We start from the raw sequence: 19,902 nt of genomic DNA, 5'->3' as shown, positions 1-19,902 counted from the left end.
CCTACAGCAAACACAATACACACACACACATACTGTGGTCTTATCTACACTCAAACACAGTGCAGGATGACACCAGATTCGCTCCTCTTACTTTTTCCCCATGTCTTGTTTTAGTAGGACTGAATACAAACAGGTATAACAATACAGCACAGTAAGTAAAGTGTGTGTCAAGACCGACAGCCAAAGAAAACACAAAAACTTCTCATGGACTTTTCTCTTTTATCATCTTGGTCTGACATTTGCAATTGCAGTGAGCTGTTACATGTCTGCTGCTGTAATGAGCATGTTTGATTACAGGCTCCAAAAACAATGGCTAATTTGCCAAATCTGAGAACTGTAAGGGGCAATGTTTTTCTCCTTGTTTGTGAGGCAGAGAAAAAAAAAAGTATAAGAAAGAGAGAAAAAAAAAAAAACATGACTGACCTCAGCAACCCTTTCTAGCAGGGGCTCCAACCAGTGTTCATTACACTCGCAGTGGCTGTCAAGGAAGGTCAGTACACTGGCCGTGGCTGCATCCGCCCCTCGCACTCGAGATCGCATCAAGCCTAAAAACACACCACACACACACACGCAGAGAGAGAGAGAGAGAGAGAGAGAGAGAGAGAGAGAGAGAGAGAGAGAGAGAGAGAGAGAGAGAGAGAGAGAGAGAGAGAGAGAGAGAGAGAGAGAGAGAGAGAGAGAGAGAGAGAGAGAGAGAGAGAGAGAGAGAGAGAGAGAGAGAGAGAGAGAGAGAGAGAGAGAGAGAGAGAGAGAGAGAGAGAGAGAGAGAGAGAGAGAGAGAGAGAAGAAGATTGTTACTCAAAGCACTGATTCAATCTGACCTATACATGAGGTTGTTTTCCCTGCATTCTAACCTAATGCGGTCACATATAGAAAGGTAAAAGTACCAGGGCTCTAACAAGTATGGTAAAAAAGTCACTTTGGAAAAAGTAACAATATGATGCCCATAATGGGGAAGTATTATGTCTATTATTGGTAAGGTATTAGGTCAATTACGCCTGAAGGGTGAATCAGTTGTGTACTATACAAAATGTAGCTTTATCATTAAAAACTGTTGCTCAGAAGACTATAGGAGTCCATAATGTTTTGCCCAGCTCAAAATGTATTTGTGGCTGAGAGAGCTTAATGTGCTGCAATTGAAGACAACACACGCAATTACAAAAAACACCAGCAAACTGAGAAAAGATCTTCATCAGTTTGACAGCGCACATGCTGCAAATCCTCACAACTCAAACACATTCTTAAAAAACGCACTGCATTTTCTCAAACACAACAGAAATGTTTCAATGAGACCCTAAAATGTAATGAACCCAGCTATTTAGGTTATGGGTGTTAAGGCTAATAAATACTAAAGACACTGGAATCAGGATATTAAAATAAACAAGCAAAAAGCTCACCTTTTAAAGATCACCTACAACTTCACTGAGCAATAGTCACGTTTCTGGTTCCACTTGAAACATTTCTGTTGTGTTCCGATGTTTTTGCAAGTGTTGTGAGAAAATGCAGCACGTTTTATTCATTTGTTTGCGTTGTGTGAAAATGCAGCATGTTTTGTTTTTGTTTGTGTTGTGTGAAAATGCAGCACGTTTTGTTTATTTGTTTGTGTTGTGTGAAAATGCAGCACGTTTTATTCATTTGTTTGCGTTGTGTGAAAATGCAGCATGTTTTTTAAAAATGTGTTTGAGTTGTGAGGATTTGCAGCACGTGTGCTGTCAAACAGATGAAGATCTTTTCTCAATTTGCTGCCATTTTTGTAATTGCAAGTGTTTTCTTAAATTGCAGCACGTTAAGCTCTCTCGGTCATCGTAGATTTTGCCTCTAATGACTAATTAAATATGCATAACTTGAAGAGAACAACAAAAACACATACTCTTCACAATATTATATATAAATAATATTACATCATGAAACATTATAAATGAATTTGCACACTTTAATAAAAAATAAAACAAGTACTAAAAACAAAAACAGATCCATAAAACAAAATCAGGCAAAAATACCATACAAATAAAATTGAACACAAACAAACTAGAAAACAAAAACAAGAGATGAAAACAAAGATACAAAACAAATAAACAAAAATAACATCGCACAACAAAATTTGTTGCTAGAACCCCTCACATGTAATTCAACCTTAATTCACTGTGAATCTCAACAAGGGAACTGAAGTAAACTTTAGGCTCAATCCCAATTCTATCCCTTAGCCCTTCCCACTACCCCTAGTTTTGAGTTTACGTAAAGGGGTGTCCCAATTTTCTTTAGCTTGAAGGAGTAGGGCTAAGGGGAAGGGCTAGAAAGCCCTTGAAACAGATTTTCCAGGACCACACTCGAAACCTCAAATTGACTCAGAATACACCAGCTACAATGGCAACATGGCTGCACACGCGAGTCAGGAAATGCACAAATTAGTATCTTTTTGGCATTTTTATGAATTTTTACAACAAACTAGTATATGTTTAAACACAATCATACCAGCGTACGTGTTTTACCATCATGCTTTAAGAAGAAAAAAAACCCACTAAATTTCGCCATCTATAATCCATAATAATAACTCCTGTAGTGATAACATCACTAATATTGTTGCCTTCTGTGATTTCCTGAAGATAAATACAACAAAATAACCCAGCTGGAATATCTACAGCAGTCGCCATCATCGATCTCATATTAAGTATGAGTTTGTGATGTGTGCAGGTGCTGTAGTGCTGTCCCATTCCTTAGGGTTAATTTTTAAAGCCCTTCCACTTCACACAATTTCAAGAGCTAAGGGGAAAAGGTAGGGGATGGGCTCGAGGTAAAAAATAGAATTGGGATTGGGCCTTAGTTCTTTACCAGCAAGTTACTTGTGTTAAAAAAAATATACTTTTTAAAAATAATATTTGAACAAAAGTCTTTGGAATCAAACAAACAAAGTGCATTTTGGCTACAGAGTTTTTCTTGTTGTTGTTTTTTTTTTTCATTTTGCTTGACAGACACTTAGAACATCTTCCAAAAATACACTCATAACAGACCCTTCGCTTTCCTCTGCTTTTTTTTTCTCTATATTTGCACATATGAAGTAGCAGTGCTTTTAATGACTTCATGCTGAGAGACTGGTCACAATTAATCTCAAGTGTAAAAAAGTTTTTAATATACATGCCTAGCTTTATAACTAGACCAGAGCTTCTATAGAAGTAAAGACCCAGAGGTCCTTGCATACAGTATTTACTTGGGTATATATATATATTTTTAAGAGTGTTACTGGGATTCAGAGAGTAATAAATCACTCACCCTCTCGACGGTCATTCCTCAGGACTCTGACTTTCTCGATTTTCCCAAGTAAGGCACCGTCTTCAGCTGAAAGCCAGAGAAAACATCATGTCAGATCGAGTGATCAGAGCAATACATCTCTTCTGTTTTATATGCTGTAGTTAATATACACTAGAGGAATGTGGCAAGATGTGCCATGTCCCTCATCAACAAAAAGTCCACACAATTTTATAAATGTCACCATATACTTAGAAAGGGCAAGTCTTGCGCAGCTGCATATGAATAAGAAATGCACATTTTTTAGCTTCCCTTTGGACTTTGAGGAATGGAACTAGGGACAAAATTTCTTTGAAAAATCAGAGAAAGTGCTAGCAAAAAGAAATGCCTTAAAAGAAATGGCCAAAGATTTAATCACACAACTTGTATCAGAAGAAGATACTCATAAAATTGCAGTACGAGCAACATTTCATATTTCATTGAAGGCTGGATTAATTGTCAGTCTTGAGTCAGGTGTTATTGTCAGGTGTTATATCTCTAAAGCCTTGTGTCAGAAATTATTCTAGTTTCAATTAATAATAGATATGTTCAAAGATACAGAAATCAGGCGCATTCGTTTTGAATAGAAAGTGGCTTGGTATTGCTGAAATATCATGTGCATTATACACAAAGTAACATTTTTGGGGAAAAAAAAGTAAAGGAAAAAAGAAAGAGTTAGCCTGTTGCATTAAAAACTACAAGTTAACTTTACTAAAAAAGGTGTGTAAACTCATTGCAACTTGGAACTGTTAAGCTGACTTAATTTTTGCTATTATTATGCACGTAGATCATTTTACCTTAATTTTAAGGCAATGCATTCACTCGTTTTTGTAGTAGTCAACTAATCGCTTTGAAAAAATGGATTTACTCACCTTTTTTTTATTATAAATTCAACATTGTTTTTATTGTTTGGTAAAAAGCAAAGCAACATTTTTGTTTCTTTAAAGAGCAAAGCAAAACAAACCAAAGTCAAGGAAAGCAAAGCCAAACCAAAGAAAAATAATAAAACAAACCAACTACACAAAGTAACAAAAAAAAAAAAATAATAAAAAAAAATAAAAAAAAAAAATAAAAAAATCAATCCAAAAACACAAAACCCATATTTAAAAAAATAATAAAAAACTAAATCAAACAAACACACACACACACACCCACACACACACCCCAAGGTTATTATTACCTTGCTAACACAAAGAAAAAACAATCAACATTCACCACACAAAACAATAGGATAAGCAAAAGCTCAATTATCGGTACATTTTTTTGCATGAAATGTGCATTATTTCAACAATTTAAGACAACAGTGTTTTCAAATGGCAATAAGCAAAGGCAAGATCACAATCCTGTAAAAGACAGAAGAAAAATCTAGACTAATAAGAACAGTGGCAATCAGGCTCCCTGAAGCAGAGTGTTAAAAAGCAGGACAGCATTGGCTTCAGGACAGGGTTCATGCAGAGTTCAGACATCTGAAGAGGTCAAGTTAGGGCTTTAGCATCCAAAAAACAAAAACAAAGTGTGACTCAAGAGAAAATATGACACACTTTACCCTATCAGGATTATGAGTTGCACTTTTGTCCTGTTCTGTTATACAGATGTACATTATATATGTGGTACCACAGGGTACACAGTTAGCAGAAAAAAAAAACATGATTATGAGATGGATTATTCAACAGAGGCTCACTGGGAATATGTGCCCAAGGCTACATTTCTGAGAACTGAGAAATATGTACTCACGGATACATATGACTGCATTTTGTGTGTAAAATAATTGCTAAGGGGCGGTACCACTTACTGCTTATCACCGTATTTACAGCTTTTTAGCCATGACTGGTTTGCTTGCAAACTAACTATGAACAACGTAAGGCTTGAAATGTGAAACTTTGACCGGGGTTTGAGTTCAGCAAAGGATGGTTCCAGAAACCAGGCAAAATAAAACCCGAAAAAAAAATCTGTGTGAAAATACGATAAAAGCTTTACTTTTGAAAACACTATCGGTTGGGTTTAGAGAAGGGGGTGGGTGGGTCCTTCAATATCAAGCTGATATATTGTACACCAGGGGCATAGTAACCGGGGGGACGGGGGGATACATCCCCCTCACTTTTAGAGACAGACCATTTAGAAAGAGGTGATTAATAATTATATGAACGTATGATCTCATACAGCCGCCTGTATAAAATGTCCACTACGTCCCTGTTGTACACAATCCGACTGGCTTCTCTCACAGATGTGCATGATAAGTATGGCAAGCCATTTTGACATTTAATCAATAGCCCGTACTAGTATCTATTTTCATGTTACTAGTGCCTATTTTTTAAGATACTAGTATCTTTTCCCATTAAGTACTAGTTCCTATTCATTACATACTAGTGCTTATTCATTAGACATTAGTACTCATTCATTAGATACTAGTACCTATTCTGTTGTTACTAGTAACAAATTCAAAATTTTTCCATGGATTTCTATAGGATCTGTCATTTTTAAATCAACTACTCAGTTTTGACTAGTATGTATTCCAGCTGGGACGATATTTTTAGGTACTAGTAGTTAATCATTAAGTACTAGTACTTATTGATACTAGTACCAAATTAATAGATACTAGTACTTATGTACTAGTACTTATTCTGTGCAGAATAAGCCTGACGTTTCATCTAAATTAACATACTGTAGATAATAGTACGGTTTATAAATTAAATGTCGAAATGGCTTGCCATATGGAGGAGGACATTGAATTGTCAGAAATGTACACAGCAGCATCTGGTGGACGTATGAGAAATGGCAAGTATTAGAAAACGTGCTCCAGTATTTGAGACAAAAATGTACAGGTCACCCTGGGCACATATCTCTAAAGAGTTGGATTAATATTGTTTTGCTCCATACGGTTAGCTTTGGGCTAAATATGAGGATACTTACGGTTGTCACTGTAGTCGTCCACCAAGATGATCTCCTTGACGAGATGAGGAGGACTCTTCTTCAGCACACTGAAAACACAAAAAAAGAAATGGATGTGTGCATCCAAGCTCTTTATGTTGATTATAAAGGTGAAACTACTCAAAGTGAAACAAATTAAAAAGAATAAATAGAATAAATTAATAAAAAAAATAGGTTTTGCTGTAATATTGCAAATAGTTATTTGACATGGGATGTCCCACCTAACGACAGTGCGCAGCAGGGCTGAACGGGCCTCATTATGGAAAGTAATGACCACACTGGATGCAGGTAGATCTGTCTTCCACTGCTTATGACGACAGCTGAGAAAGAGAAAAAAAACACATAAAATTATAACTTACAATTATTTAGTAGTAACTGGTTACATGTAGAAAACATTCCACTGCACAAGTTTATTAAATGGTCAAAATATATATGCATGTTTTTTTTTTTTTTAAATGTTCACTGTAAGGTTTCTGGAGTGCCAAAAATGTTTTTAAAGGGAAAGTTCCCCAAAAAATAAAACCTGTACTCATTATTGTGGTAGCAACTCTGTTTTTTTCTTCTAGAAAGCTGAAAAACTGTAATCATTGACGTCCATAGTAGGAAAAAAATACTATAGAAGTCAATGGTTACAGGTTTTCAGCTCTCTTCAAAATATCTTCTTTTGTGTTCAACAGAAGAAAAAAAAACATAATGGTTTTCAGAAAAACATAATGGAATCAAACTCATAATGGTTTGAAAAAAAGTAAATGGTCCCATATGTAGCTGTTGCCTACATATTAAGTGTCGCTTATATCTATAACAACCCACTGAATAGTATATGTAGGTTCAATGGTGCAACAGAACATTAATAATACAAAGTAAAAGGTAAAGTACCCCTTTAATGTGAATTACTGATGTGATTATACAATTTACCTTAAAGAAACATATAAACATAAAACATTTGTATTTTTCTATCGACATTTATACTTTTTTGGCAGAACTTTACTGTTGTTGAACAGTTGCACAAAGGCTTAGGTTTTATATATTACACAGTAATTTGTGACCATTTTACACTTTGGATGGATTTACCCTATGATTACACTGGTATCACAATATGAAACCCTCTAATGCAGCGTTAGTTCTTCCATTCTTATTCTAATACAATGTTTAGAAGTACATGATATGCAAACAGCTGTGGAAGTGGGAAAACACGTGCAAGTACATATTGTTGTTATACAGTGCACTTGCTTCTTGTTACAGATGTGTACCTTCTTAGTGCTCTTACCAATGTCCTGTTTGAACATTCACATAATATTAAGTGCATTGCTACATGTGTGTACACCAGTATTACACAAGTAAATACTAAGTACTAGTGTGTACATACACTGTAGTTACATACTACTTACACATCTAGTTACCACGCAAGTTCATAGGTATAAGCGACACAATATAAAGTGGGACCCTATTTATAAGGAATAACAATATCATAGAGTCTCATTTGACTTGGTCCTGCAAGCAATCGCCTAGCAACTACTGAGAACATCTACCACTGTGCCAACAAGTTTACCATGTGCAATCCCAAGCACATTTTCCTCCAAAAATATTTTAAAAAAAATTGATTTCAGTGTTTCTACAGCTAAAACTCTAAACAAAATGAGAACGGCAGTATTTAGATAGTGGGTTTTCACTGTGTAGTGTGTCGCCCTTCAGTCACACCTGAATAAAGTCTCACGCCTTCAGAGAAGCTCTAAGCCCACATTAATTTAATGCTTCTCTGAGGTTGAGATGGACAGGAGGTCATGCATGCTTAAACTCTCCGGACTTGCATCTCCACCCACCCCCACACACGGGTTTCATCCACCTAAACACACACACTGTTTATCTCCCAGAGGTTTTAATTTGACAGCGGCAGGGCTAATCCTCTGGTTTCCCAGCACCTCTCATCCAGAATAAGAGCGCACAAAGGTTCCTCTGCACTGATGCCATCGATTTTGTGGCCACTGGATGCCTGGCAGGGGAATGAGGGTCAATTCCTGCTACGCTACTGTTAAACAACAGGTCAGGGTTGAGAGCCCACCATCAGACACTCAAAACTATCTTCAGAAATGGGGATGAGATTAGTGTCATCACAGACTAATTATTTTTGAAGAATTTTTCTCAGGATACTTTGAAGAATAGACAATTCAAAAGAACAGTATTTATCTGAAGTTGAAATCATTTGCAACATCAAACGTAACCAAAAATGGCAGCAAGACCATTTTTAACATTTTAGAATATTAGATATTAGATCATTTTTATCTTAATATCTTAATCCAAGCATTTAAAAGGCAGTTAATAACCACTTTCTGAAAATATTACACTGCAAAAAAATGCTGAGTTTCACAGAGTCACTTGTCCCAACACAAACCGATTAAGTTTTATTTGATAAGTGGATCGAACTTAATCAAGTTGTCCAAAAAAAATAATAATAATTGTTTAGTTTCAATTATTTTAAGCAAGTAGTTTTAAGCAGCAGCACAACTCATTTCGAGTGTCTCAATGGTGTTAAACAAGCATTTATTGTAATAAAAAGATATTTTAAAATTTATTTTCAAAATATTATATAACAATACTGTATTTTTTAAACACTGTCTTTAATAGCTTTAACTGTCTTTAAAGACAGCGTTAAAAGACAGTGAAAAGCTATTAATGTCTCTCAGTAGCTTTTAACATGTACAACAGAAATCAAAACCAAACATGCAAAAAAATAATAATGATAAAAAGTAGAAAAAAATGACAATACATAAAAACAATAATAAAAATATATAAACATAAGTAAATGCATGTACTTACAGATACAATATAAAAGTACATCCAACAACTATGGTATATCAGTAGCTGATAATACAAGTTATACAGAGAAAAGATTTGCACTAGCTTCTTTCTTTTCAGGTTCTCTTGACTATAGGAGTAAATTATTCTAAATCCAAACAACGAGACAATTCCTGCAGCCATTGTCCAAAATGCGGATTTTCTTTATTTTTCCAAAAACAAGTTTTGCATGCAATAAACAAAGTTAACAGTTAGGCATGGAATGATAACCGTTTTCAAGGTATACCGTGGTTTGGAAAAGTCAAGGTTATTAAAACCGCCAAAAATTTACTGTAATACCATTCCTAAGGTATGTGTAAACATTTTTTAAAAACATTTTTTATTAATTTTTTTAGGACAACAGTATCTCCAGCAGAAAAAATATCCAAAGATGTCATTTAAAATTGTAAAGATATCAGTGTTTTTGAAACTAATGAAGACAGCAGAAGTCAATGATTCATTTTAATTATTTAGCCTGACGTGTGTACTGCTCCAAAATATCATAAATCTTTCAAAAAATAAAATATATCGTTTTCAAATAGGAAAAAACTATTTGTTTTTCACCCAGACATTTTAAAAGAATATATTTTAGAGCAGCAATCACAATACCGTGATATTTTTATTCAAGGTTATCATACCGTCAGAATCTTTTACCGGCCCATGCCTATTAAAAGTTTCTTATCTGAACTAGTAAAAGTGCTTGTAATAGGAAAAAAATTTAGAATACACAGTTTTGGCCATTTGGGTATATCCTGTTTTAATACTATGGATAAAAAGTTTTGAATTTTCTCCCAAAAATTATTTTATTTTGATCAACATTAAATAAGTATATACATAAAATCCTAAATCCAAGGCACTCAAAAAGCGCAAAAGTTTAAAAGCCTTTTTTGACATGGCTATATAGTTTTAAAAAACAGCTTTAGCTTTTCCACTTACTTTGAGTGCCTTGGAATTATGGGTAGGACTGGGCGATACAATCTGTAACAATATTTAATGACTGAACACCATTGTCAATATCGATTTAAAAAACGGTCAGTGTGAAGTTTCAGTATAAAGCACTACAGTTTTTTTTAAATGTGGCTGCTGAGAACATGCCTTGGAAGCAGTGTCAATAAGCTTGGGGTGTAAGTTTGTCATTTCCAATGGAGGCGCGCGACTTGCATGACGTGCACGTGGGAGCGATGTGCAGATGTTGTGCAAGTGATGCGCATGTGAACCGTGTGCATTTTCCAGCCAAGAAAACATCGGAACTTTTCAGAATGCCCCGAGCGCACCGCGATTTATGTAAGTAGAACTAAACAATCTGCTTCACACTTTGTATGGAATATACACATTTCAGTAATAACGCCAGAATTACCTCAGACAAACACAATGCACCCAAACACTGCAGCGGTTTGTACTTTCCTCCATAAACTTTCATCGGATCAAAGGTTTGTCCATTTGCCATCCTCTGAGAAAATGGTTGACGGTCACCTAGTTACGAGAGACGCCAGTGGAGTGCCAGTGCCAGTCCACTGTAAATGCTCAAGGAATCCATGCGCATGCGCTTGTCACTTCAGGTCAGAATAACAACACATGTGAAAATGAGTGCTGTATAGCAGCAGTCAGGAGAATAAAAAAAAATGTAGATGAAGTGTAATATGTAAATAAAAAAAATGATGTAAAGGATGTCGCCAGAGCAGCTTTTTGGTTTTTTTTCTGGTGCATCCCAGCCCCAAGCACCCCATCTGAAAGATTTTTTAGAATAGGGGGTAATGTAGTCATTCAACTTTACAATTTGTAATGTTGCAGCATGTATTTGAATAATGATGGCTGGTTCCTTTACTTGAAAGCTCAGATTTGATGATCATAATTTGAGTTATTGACAGAGTTTGAGGTTTACTGTATCATTTATATTGACACATTACAGATGTTGATCTACCTTGGTTGCACAAGTTTAAAAGTCTCATCAACACTTATGTTTATTTTATTATAGAGAGATCAGATATTTTGTGTTTGTTTTTGACTATTAAAACTATTTCCCTTAGTAATGTTGGTAAATTAAAATAAAGTGGTTAAAAAAATCCTAATATTCCTAAATGTATTGTTAAAAAATATTCAATAATTATCGATAATCAAATGATGAAACATGATATTGTGATCATTTTTTTTGCAATATCTCCCAGCCCTATACTTATGTTGTTGTGTGTGTGTGTGTGTGTGCATGTGTATCTTTATGAATCCCTTATCCAAAGAGCACAGACACGTCAATTACCCCTGAAGCACTTTCTTTCATTCTGGATTTATATAAGTGTATGTAAATGGATATCTAAAAGACATACATTGCTACACATTAAATATAACTCCATTACAGTCAGAAAAATTACATTCATAATTCACAATCACAAGTTATATTGTAGTGGCATAAAATGTACATTCATAATTTTCACCAATTTTATAAACCGGTTCACTGCAAACGTACACATAATCCAAACTCTTGGGCTTCTCAGTAAAACATTAAGGGGCCAGCACACATTTCTAGGCCTGTTTGCTGGAGGTCTCGAGAGGAATAACTGTGCAGTGGGCCTTTAATAGAATGGAGGCTTTCACTAGAGACAAACAGTTTTTAGAGCATATCCTATTGGCACATTTTCCTCTGCTGGCCTCCAACCACCCAGCATGGCACCAAATAAACTCTCAAATACTACTAGCGCTACCACTCAAGTCAAAAACTAAAAGAATAAACCTTCTTCTGAATGCCTGTTATTATGCTTTAGGATTTTAATCATTTAAAAAAATTGGTTACGGTAATAAAAAAAAACTAATAGTCTAAGATACATTGAAATACAGTACGTTTATGACTTGTAACTGCATTGTATAGACCAGTGATTCCCAAAGTGGGAGGCCCGAAGGCTTTGTGGGGGGTATTGGTCGCTTGGTGATTTCCAAAAATCTCATATATGTTATTAAACTATTAGAATTTTCACATTTAATCCATAACCTACAGGAGACAAAGTATAGTATAGTATTTAATAGTTACATAAAAAAACAACATGCAAATAAAAAAAAAACATTATTTTCCATCGGATTGCAACCCCTGGGGTTATTATTAACACAGCAATAGGATTAGTTGCACAGGATTGATTTTACAGCACAATGTTCAACTTTGACATCTTTATGGAACTCACATACATTAAAAATAAAGGCCACGACTGAACATGGAGGATGAACTCCAAAATTAAACCAAGAATAGTCTTGTGCTGTAAACATTGTGCCCACCATTCTCATTAAGTAAGGTTAAGATCATTTTTATTGATATGCGAGAGCTGTTGTGTGCAATGTTTGTATGTTTATAACCACCTCTGAGGGTAATGGGGATCCCGAGTCACTGGAATTGTTATTTTGGGGGTCACAGGCTGTAAAGTTTGGGAACACCTGGTAGACAACAATACAACTGTGTGTGTGTGTGTGTGTGTGTGTGTGTGTGTGTGTGTGTGTGTGTGTGTGTGTGTGTGTGTGTGTGTATCATATACATTGCATTATATATTGTATATATTGCATTTAAAGCATTAGAGTATTATTATACTATATTAGGGCTGGGCGATAATGGCAAAAATGCAATCTTGATCATTTTTTTTTCTCCATATTGAACGATAAAGATATACACTTCAATATGAGTTGTTAATGCTCCCAGATTTAAAAGAGTACCCCAACAATGCCTGATAGAGAAGGTCCACTAAATGCAGGGTATCTGAAGGTTCCATCAAGTCAAATTTAAGACTTTAAGACCCTTTTAAGATCATTATGAATAAAGCTGTAGACTTATACAGGGTTAAACACTAATGATTATTTCTAATGGCCTGGTTTACCACAACATAAAAAAAGCAAATGTAATTATTTCTTAGCGACATACATTAATGTGTCAAAACAAGAAACTAGTCCTAAATATTCAACATAATAGTTCTTTTTTTATGACAAGTTTAACATTGTGAAAAGAATATTTATTGTAGAGGGAATTACATAAATAATTCATGAATGGCTATTGGTCCAAACTGATTGGGTTTAACTTCTATTCAACCTATCGCATTTCTTTTATAAAACCTTAAGTTTCATGTCTATTTATAAATGATGTCTACCCCCCCTTCTGTAAATAGTTTTTGTATGACTGGAAGATAACGCAAAGGGATAAACTTCTATGTTATCATCATGAGGAACTGTATAATTGTTTTTAGATTTCTTTCCCTGATTTTAAGATAGATTGTTGGTGATTGGATGGATGTCGGCCCAACTGGGTAGCTTTACTTGGACAGAGGAAAAATAAAATATGTGTAAAATTATTTAAGACATACAAAACAATATTTCAGTGAATTTAAGACTTTAAGGCCTAAAATTTTGTTTTTGAAATTTAAGACATTAAGGCTTTTCAAGACCCTGCAGACACCCTGTAAACAGCAATATATTTTTGGTGGCCTAAAATTCAATACATCTATAATAGCAACACACTTTAAGATTCACATTTCTGCTGTATGATTGGCTCTTGGATCAATATAGAGTAAAAAATCCTTATCTTTGTTATTGACATAAATTTTATTGCGATTTGATATAATATCGTTTATCAACCCAGCCATTTATATTATTGATGCTCACTAAGAAACACAATTATTTATCAAGTTTGTTGCTGCTGAACAAATAATGCAAAAATTGAACCTTTTTAAAATTCTTTAATGAATATTAAATTAATCAGATGTGGCTGTAAAAACATATATAATTCATCCTTTTAATGTAAGGAAGACACACCTTGTTGTAATAGCTAAAAAAATAGACTGAGCCGATGAGAGAAACAGATACTGTGTAGTTCTGCACAGCAAGGCATCATTCATTAATCGATTGGCAAGCAGCTCTAATTTTTTTTAATTAGAGCAGTGGTGTGGTGTGAACAGCAGACAAGACTCAGCGACACAACACTCACCCCCGCCAAAAACACACTTCCAATAACACACACGGCCTGCTGCCATCAGGGTAACACAACAGGAGCAGAGCCTCTCAGGAGTAAACAAAGAGCATGTGTTCCTCATTACCAGCTTAGGTAATTGTTTAACAGATGGATATAAGACTAGTGTGCCTCAATACTTCAGTTCTGAGCAAATTTACTAGATTTTAAAATGCCCCTATTACGGTATTAAAAATGTTCCTTGTTTTGTTTTGAAGGTCTCATACAACTGGTTTACATCCAAGGTCAAAAAACACATCACATTTAATAATATACATTTTAAATCACCACATTGTGGAGTCCTAAAGGTGCTGTATGTTTGTTTTTGACCCTTCTAAAGCATTAAAAATACCATAATATGTTTGCAAATATGTAATAAACATGCTAAGTGAGCATTATTGTTTCTCTAAAAACAATGCTGAAGTCAGATGCTCTGCTTTGAAAATGTGTGTTGTGTGTCGGATATCTGTCTTTGTTTTGTTGCTTTTATCCCGCCCAAAGCCACTTCAGCCAATTATATTTCAGTACCCAGGGATGCCTTTTTTGGAAAACCGCATATTTCATACATTCAGTCAGGAAAGCTCTCAAAGTGTGTCCGTGATCGAAATGCAATCTCCGGAGGACAGTAGCAGACTCCAAAGTTAGACGCAGATTCAGAGTTCTACATGAGGTGGTTATTAATTAGCAAATAATATAAATATTATGAGCGTAAACATTAGGTGAGCAGGTTATGTTGTAACCCTGTGTACTAACAACATGCTATGTGACGAGATTTGCCATAAGCAATTTGGCTGTTTGCACCAGATGAAACATGACAGAAATTTAAATACAGCCATTCAGAAGCACATAATGTGCACTCATTCATGAAAGAAGGTTTTTAATCTAATTAATCCATATTAAACCCCTTTAACATTATTAAATGTAGATGCTGAATCACTGATATGTGTTGGTTTTGAATCAGATCTTTTATTTTCAAGATCTAAGGTAAAATATCTGTTGCTGCTTTTAGTACTATGGCAATAAATGGCATGTAAAATGGCGTTCAAATGCACATTATTAGCATTTAGCACTGAATAAAGCACATGAGGTGTACCTGAGGTGATCATTGTCAGTTTACTGTTGTTCAGCTGCAAGAAAAAAAAATTTCTACAATATACTACAATATAAAAGTTTCTAAAATATCAATTTCAGGTGTTAGTTAGGATAAAAACTCATTTTGATATGGAAAATACTCCTATCGCATGTCATCGCTTTAATATAGAACACGATTCAAATAAATGGTGTACAACATCAATCTAACATCATGTTGACATTGCATCTGCTGGGTGTTAAAGGCCATTTCAGTCATCATACAGTAAACATCCGTTGTTACAGTTTTTTGCAATTATAAATTGCCCATGTTTTGAGGTAGTTCATCATGATGCAATTCAATTGGACAGGAATCACAGGACTGACTTTTCTGAAACCACAGACAGGAAAAAATAAAGTAGTGACTGCAGGTTAAAGTAGTAGAGTAAAAGTATCAATACTGCACTAAAAATGTACTTAAGGGAAAGTAAAATTACACATAAAACCACTTAGTAAATTACAATTCCTGAGCAAACTGCTCTATTACAGTAGTTTGAGGATTAGTAATTTGTTACTTTACACCACTGGTAATACGATACTGCCATGAATTCATAGCAACAAAAGTTTCTCAGCTAAAAAAACAAAAAACTGCCACCAATGCTTTGTCATATGCCATCAACAGCAATTTCAGAAGAAATCTTGCCATTTTAAGCTGCAAATGCAGTGGTTTATTGAAGTTTATTGGATATTTATTTTTAAGCATTTTGCCAATTACTTTTTCCTGCATCTATAAAATCTACTGGAGCCAGATCTTTGAAGGGAGTCCAGAATATTCCCCTGTTCAGTTCCTAGACTTATGTAGCTGGAATTTAAAGGTGGGGATAATGCAAATTATGGACAAGCTGGTCATTTATGAATAATTGGGATTCATTAACATACACATTTAACTACAAAAACATGCATATGTGAACAAACAATACAATTTTCATAAAAGTCTGTGTTATGCAAAAATTACTCAGAATTTACTATGGTTTAATGAATGAGGCTAAAATGTGTAAGTCATTTTTATATACAAAATGTTGGCATTCCAGCAAACAAACTACAACGCTCTGACCTTTAAAAAGGTCTCGTGGCCATTTTAAGCTGAAGGTTTGTGTGTCTTTTATGCTGAACGTGACTTACTGCATTGGGAATGCAGCTCACGCACCACAGGGATGGTGAAAGGGCAGCGATAAGAAGACTTACAACAAGGATAATGTCATCGGCAGCATCAGCAGCTCTCCAGGAGGCAAGCTGACTGACGAGACGTTTACATGAAGCCGCACAGAGGAACACTGGTCAAGCCAAACACATTTACAGCATCAAACCAAACACATCAGACGAACTGACACTGCAGCACAAGAGGCCATCAGAACTAAAGAGCATTCCTTTCTGAATATGTATCGTAATAAATATCCTCTCGCACATTCAATTTTAATTCAGTGTATAATGATTGTACGACTGCAGAAACCATTAAAGGATCTAACATGCCAGGAAGTTTAAATATATGGTCTTTCCTTCACAGTTTCCATTTGGGCATGTTGCTACATTCTTGGTGGCCTATTCAGTCATCCAAAACGCATTAAATGGGGCTTTCTGGGGCTTAAAAAAATTTAATAATTAAGTATTATTATTTGTTAACGTCTACTTTTGTTAATTATGAAAACATAAGGCATAGCTGTGCTCCAAGTAGTAGCACTGGTGTTCCTCAAGGAATATTTTTAGCATAGTTATTTATTTATCTTTTATACTGTACATCAGATTTACAGGATAACTCCAAAAACTGTCATCTGGATCTCATCATGACTCAGCAGTTGTCTGCTAAATATCATGAGGAGTGAGAGTATGTGGAGTTTCTAAAGAGTTTTGTGGACTTGTGTGAAATAAATAGAGAGCAAGGAAAATGCGGTTGACTGAGTCCGAAATTGAGAGTTACATCATACAAGTACCTTGGTTTATACTTAAAAAACAAGTTGGGTAGTAAGACTGATCATAACGGCACTCACAAAATGACTGACATACTTCGATCAGTGCGAGATACTGTTGGAGACATTCTATGGCCACCTCTCCACTGTGTTTTGTATGCTTGGTTTGCATTTTAACAGCAGTTTAGTACTGCTTAAAGTGGGTGGGATTATCGCTATATAGTTACTCTGCCTCTACTGTTGAGAATAATAACATTTTCAATCCGAGTCGTCCCATCCAGCTTGTCTCGCTTTATGAAACTCTTCAAACTTGTGCGAGTTCATTCAGCTCAAGAGTAATGCAGCCCCAATGTTATAAGGAATAATACAGAAAGTCATTTGACCAATTTGACTGTATAATTAATGTCATAATTAATGACTTGTGTTTAATTCTAACTGTAAATTATATAAATATGTGACCTTAGACTACAAAACCCAGTTATGCTGCACAGGTATATTTTTGCCAATAGCCAAAAACTCAATCAATGGGTCAAAATTATGGATATCCTTTAATGCCAGAAATCATTAGGATAGTAAGTAAACATGTTCCATGAAGACATTTTGAAAATATCAACTATGAATATCAAAACTCCATTTTTGATTAGTAATAAGCCAAAGGAAAATGAATAAATAAATATTAATTGCTAAGAATATTTATATTTATTCATTGCATGGTGAGCTCTGCTGTGATGTGATGTGAAATTCCCTTTAAGTCAATTCAATCTAATGAATGTGATGCAGTTAATCAGAACCTTCAGTCTTTAGAAATGGAGCAGATGCAGTAGGTATCTGTGGTTATTTCACTCTGAACTCCTCTCTTAGCAGTAGCTAAACCGTTGAAGCTACTAGTATTGAGTATTATGCTTCTATCTAGATTGTGATAAATGAGGCTTAATTGATGACTTCTGAAAGTAGATGAGAATGTGCTGGCTTCAATTTGGGTATAAAACAAAATTATTTTGAGTTTGCCATTTATTTTATTATTTGCCAAATAAATGACAATATTCTTTTGTTGGTTTGTTTGTTTTTGACAGATATGCAGTATTTTACACTGGAGTTAATAACAAAAGCGTCTTGAGCCCCAAATCAACATACTAGAATGATCTGTCACTGAAGAATGGAATAATACTGTTGAAAATTCAGATTTGAAATTGCGGGAAGCAATACATTATAATACAATAAAAGTGGAACAATATTACTTAATATTGTTATTTTGGACTATTTTTAATCAAATAAACTGAGCAACAGACAAACACAAGACACAAAATAAAAAAGATTTAACACCCAAACTTAACAGTAATGTATGCCAATCATAGGTTTAAACCCTTGACCTTGTGTTGAGAGGAAGCGCTCCTTCATTTAATGTTTACATCATTACCAATCTTACATGTAAAGAAGGGAAGGAGTCTTAGGCAAATTATATCAGAATATGATCTGAACATCTTGTTCCACCTCAGTTTAGTTTACACATCCATTTACAATGCAATTTGAACTCTGTCCAACCGAACCAGAGTCAACAACGTTTGAGATCCATGCCAGTAACCTCTCCTGCCAAATGACTAAAACAGACATCCAGCTGACGTGAGATTACGATGCCCGAGAATAAACATGTCCACCATTATGTACTCAACACAACTTCCCCTCTTCACATTTGGAGGCCAAATGTCTGAGTCCACTATGAATATTAGGGATTTGAAGAGGAAAAAAATAAAAATAAAAATTTCATGATACCTATAATACTGAAAAATATGAAACAAAAACACAACAATAATAACTAGCACTATTTAAAATCCTCAATCATTTGTGTCAGTGATAATGTAACTCTTTGTCCAGACAGATGCTTAAATGTTCACATTTCCACTGAAGCTTGAGATGCTCTTGGGTTCATGAAGAAAAAAAGTTTTATTCAGCATTTGAAAGGCAAATTTGGCATCATAATGCACCTTTATCCTTGATTTGCATCTGCAGTACATCAGTTTTCCTCTTTCTAGTGCTGTATGCTATATGTATCTCAATCTTCTTAAATGTAAAGTTTTTTTTCTAAACAAATTATCTTAACTTTACTGCTCATTAAGCAAGCAACAATTCAGCCTAATGTAACAGTAACTTTAATTAAAATCCTAAAAATTCGAACTGTACTTGGCTAGATGTGAACTTTGATGTGAATATCATGTGTGTTTGCTCCAGAGTTGTGTTGTGCATGAACCATAAACCAAAAAAACATTTATTCTTGACAAAAGGGCTCAGAGATGTATTTTTGAGTTGTATTTTAACGCTTTAACTTATATGGCAGGAATTAATATCAACATCTGCATAAACAGATGATTTTTATTAAGGTTATTGGCTTCCCTTTGCTTGAGATCAATCTCAGTAAGAGCTGTGTGATATGAAATGGTGTATAAATGTGCACTGGACATTGTATTTAGCGGTTTACATGTATCTGTTGCCTCATTACAAATATAACTGGCACATTTCACAATATAAATGTTAAACTAATAAAAGATCCATCATGTATTAAATCGCATAAGTCTGCACATTAATCATCCCGTGCGGATCGACAGAGTCTGTTTTGTTACAATTTGGCTGTTTTCATTAAACCATGGCTTAAAAAAACTCACGGTTTGTCATTTCCATGTACTGAACTGTTATTACTCAACTATGCCTATGTATATGCAATTTTTCAATCTAAGACACCTTTGAGGATCTACATCTTTATACAAAAAGATGTGGTAGAAAGTATAAAGGGCGCTCGCTTTTTTGGTTCTACAAGGCCAGAGCACACTCTCAGGAGGAGGGCAGAGCAAACATTTCACTGCAGTT

General features: G+C 34.9%; 1 protein-coding gene across 1 annotated transcript in view; it reads right to left on the bottom strand.

The window, feature by feature from the left end:
- Positions 1–19,902, bottom strand: part of galnt2 (UDP-N-acetyl-alpha-D-galactosamine:polypeptide N-acetylgalactosaminyltransferase 2) — a 152,287-nt gene that overhangs the window by 28,250 nt on the left and 104,135 nt on the right. Inside the window, exons 4-7 of the mRNA XM_056470550.1 lie at positions 6,432–6,530; positions 6,193–6,260; positions 3,268–3,333; positions 424–545 (exon numbers count right to left, since the gene is read on the bottom strand). Coding sequence (XP_056326525.1) covers positions 424–545; positions 3,268–3,333; positions 6,193–6,260; positions 6,432–6,530 — 355 coding nt within the window. The remainder of the gene's footprint in view (positions 1–423; positions 546–3,267; positions 3,334–6,192; positions 6,261–6,431; positions 6,531–19,902) is intronic.

Source organism: Danio aesculapii, chromosome 13 (genome assembly GCF_903798145.1).
Source record: "Danio aesculapii chromosome 13, fDanAes4.1, whole genome shotgun sequence".
In the NCBI taxonomy this organism is placed as follows: domain Eukaryota; kingdom Metazoa; phylum Chordata; class Actinopteri; order Cypriniformes; family Danionidae; genus Danio; species Danio aesculapii.
The sequence above is the reverse complement of the archived record's forward strand: the minus strand, read 5'-3'. Positions and strand labels throughout refer to the sequence as shown.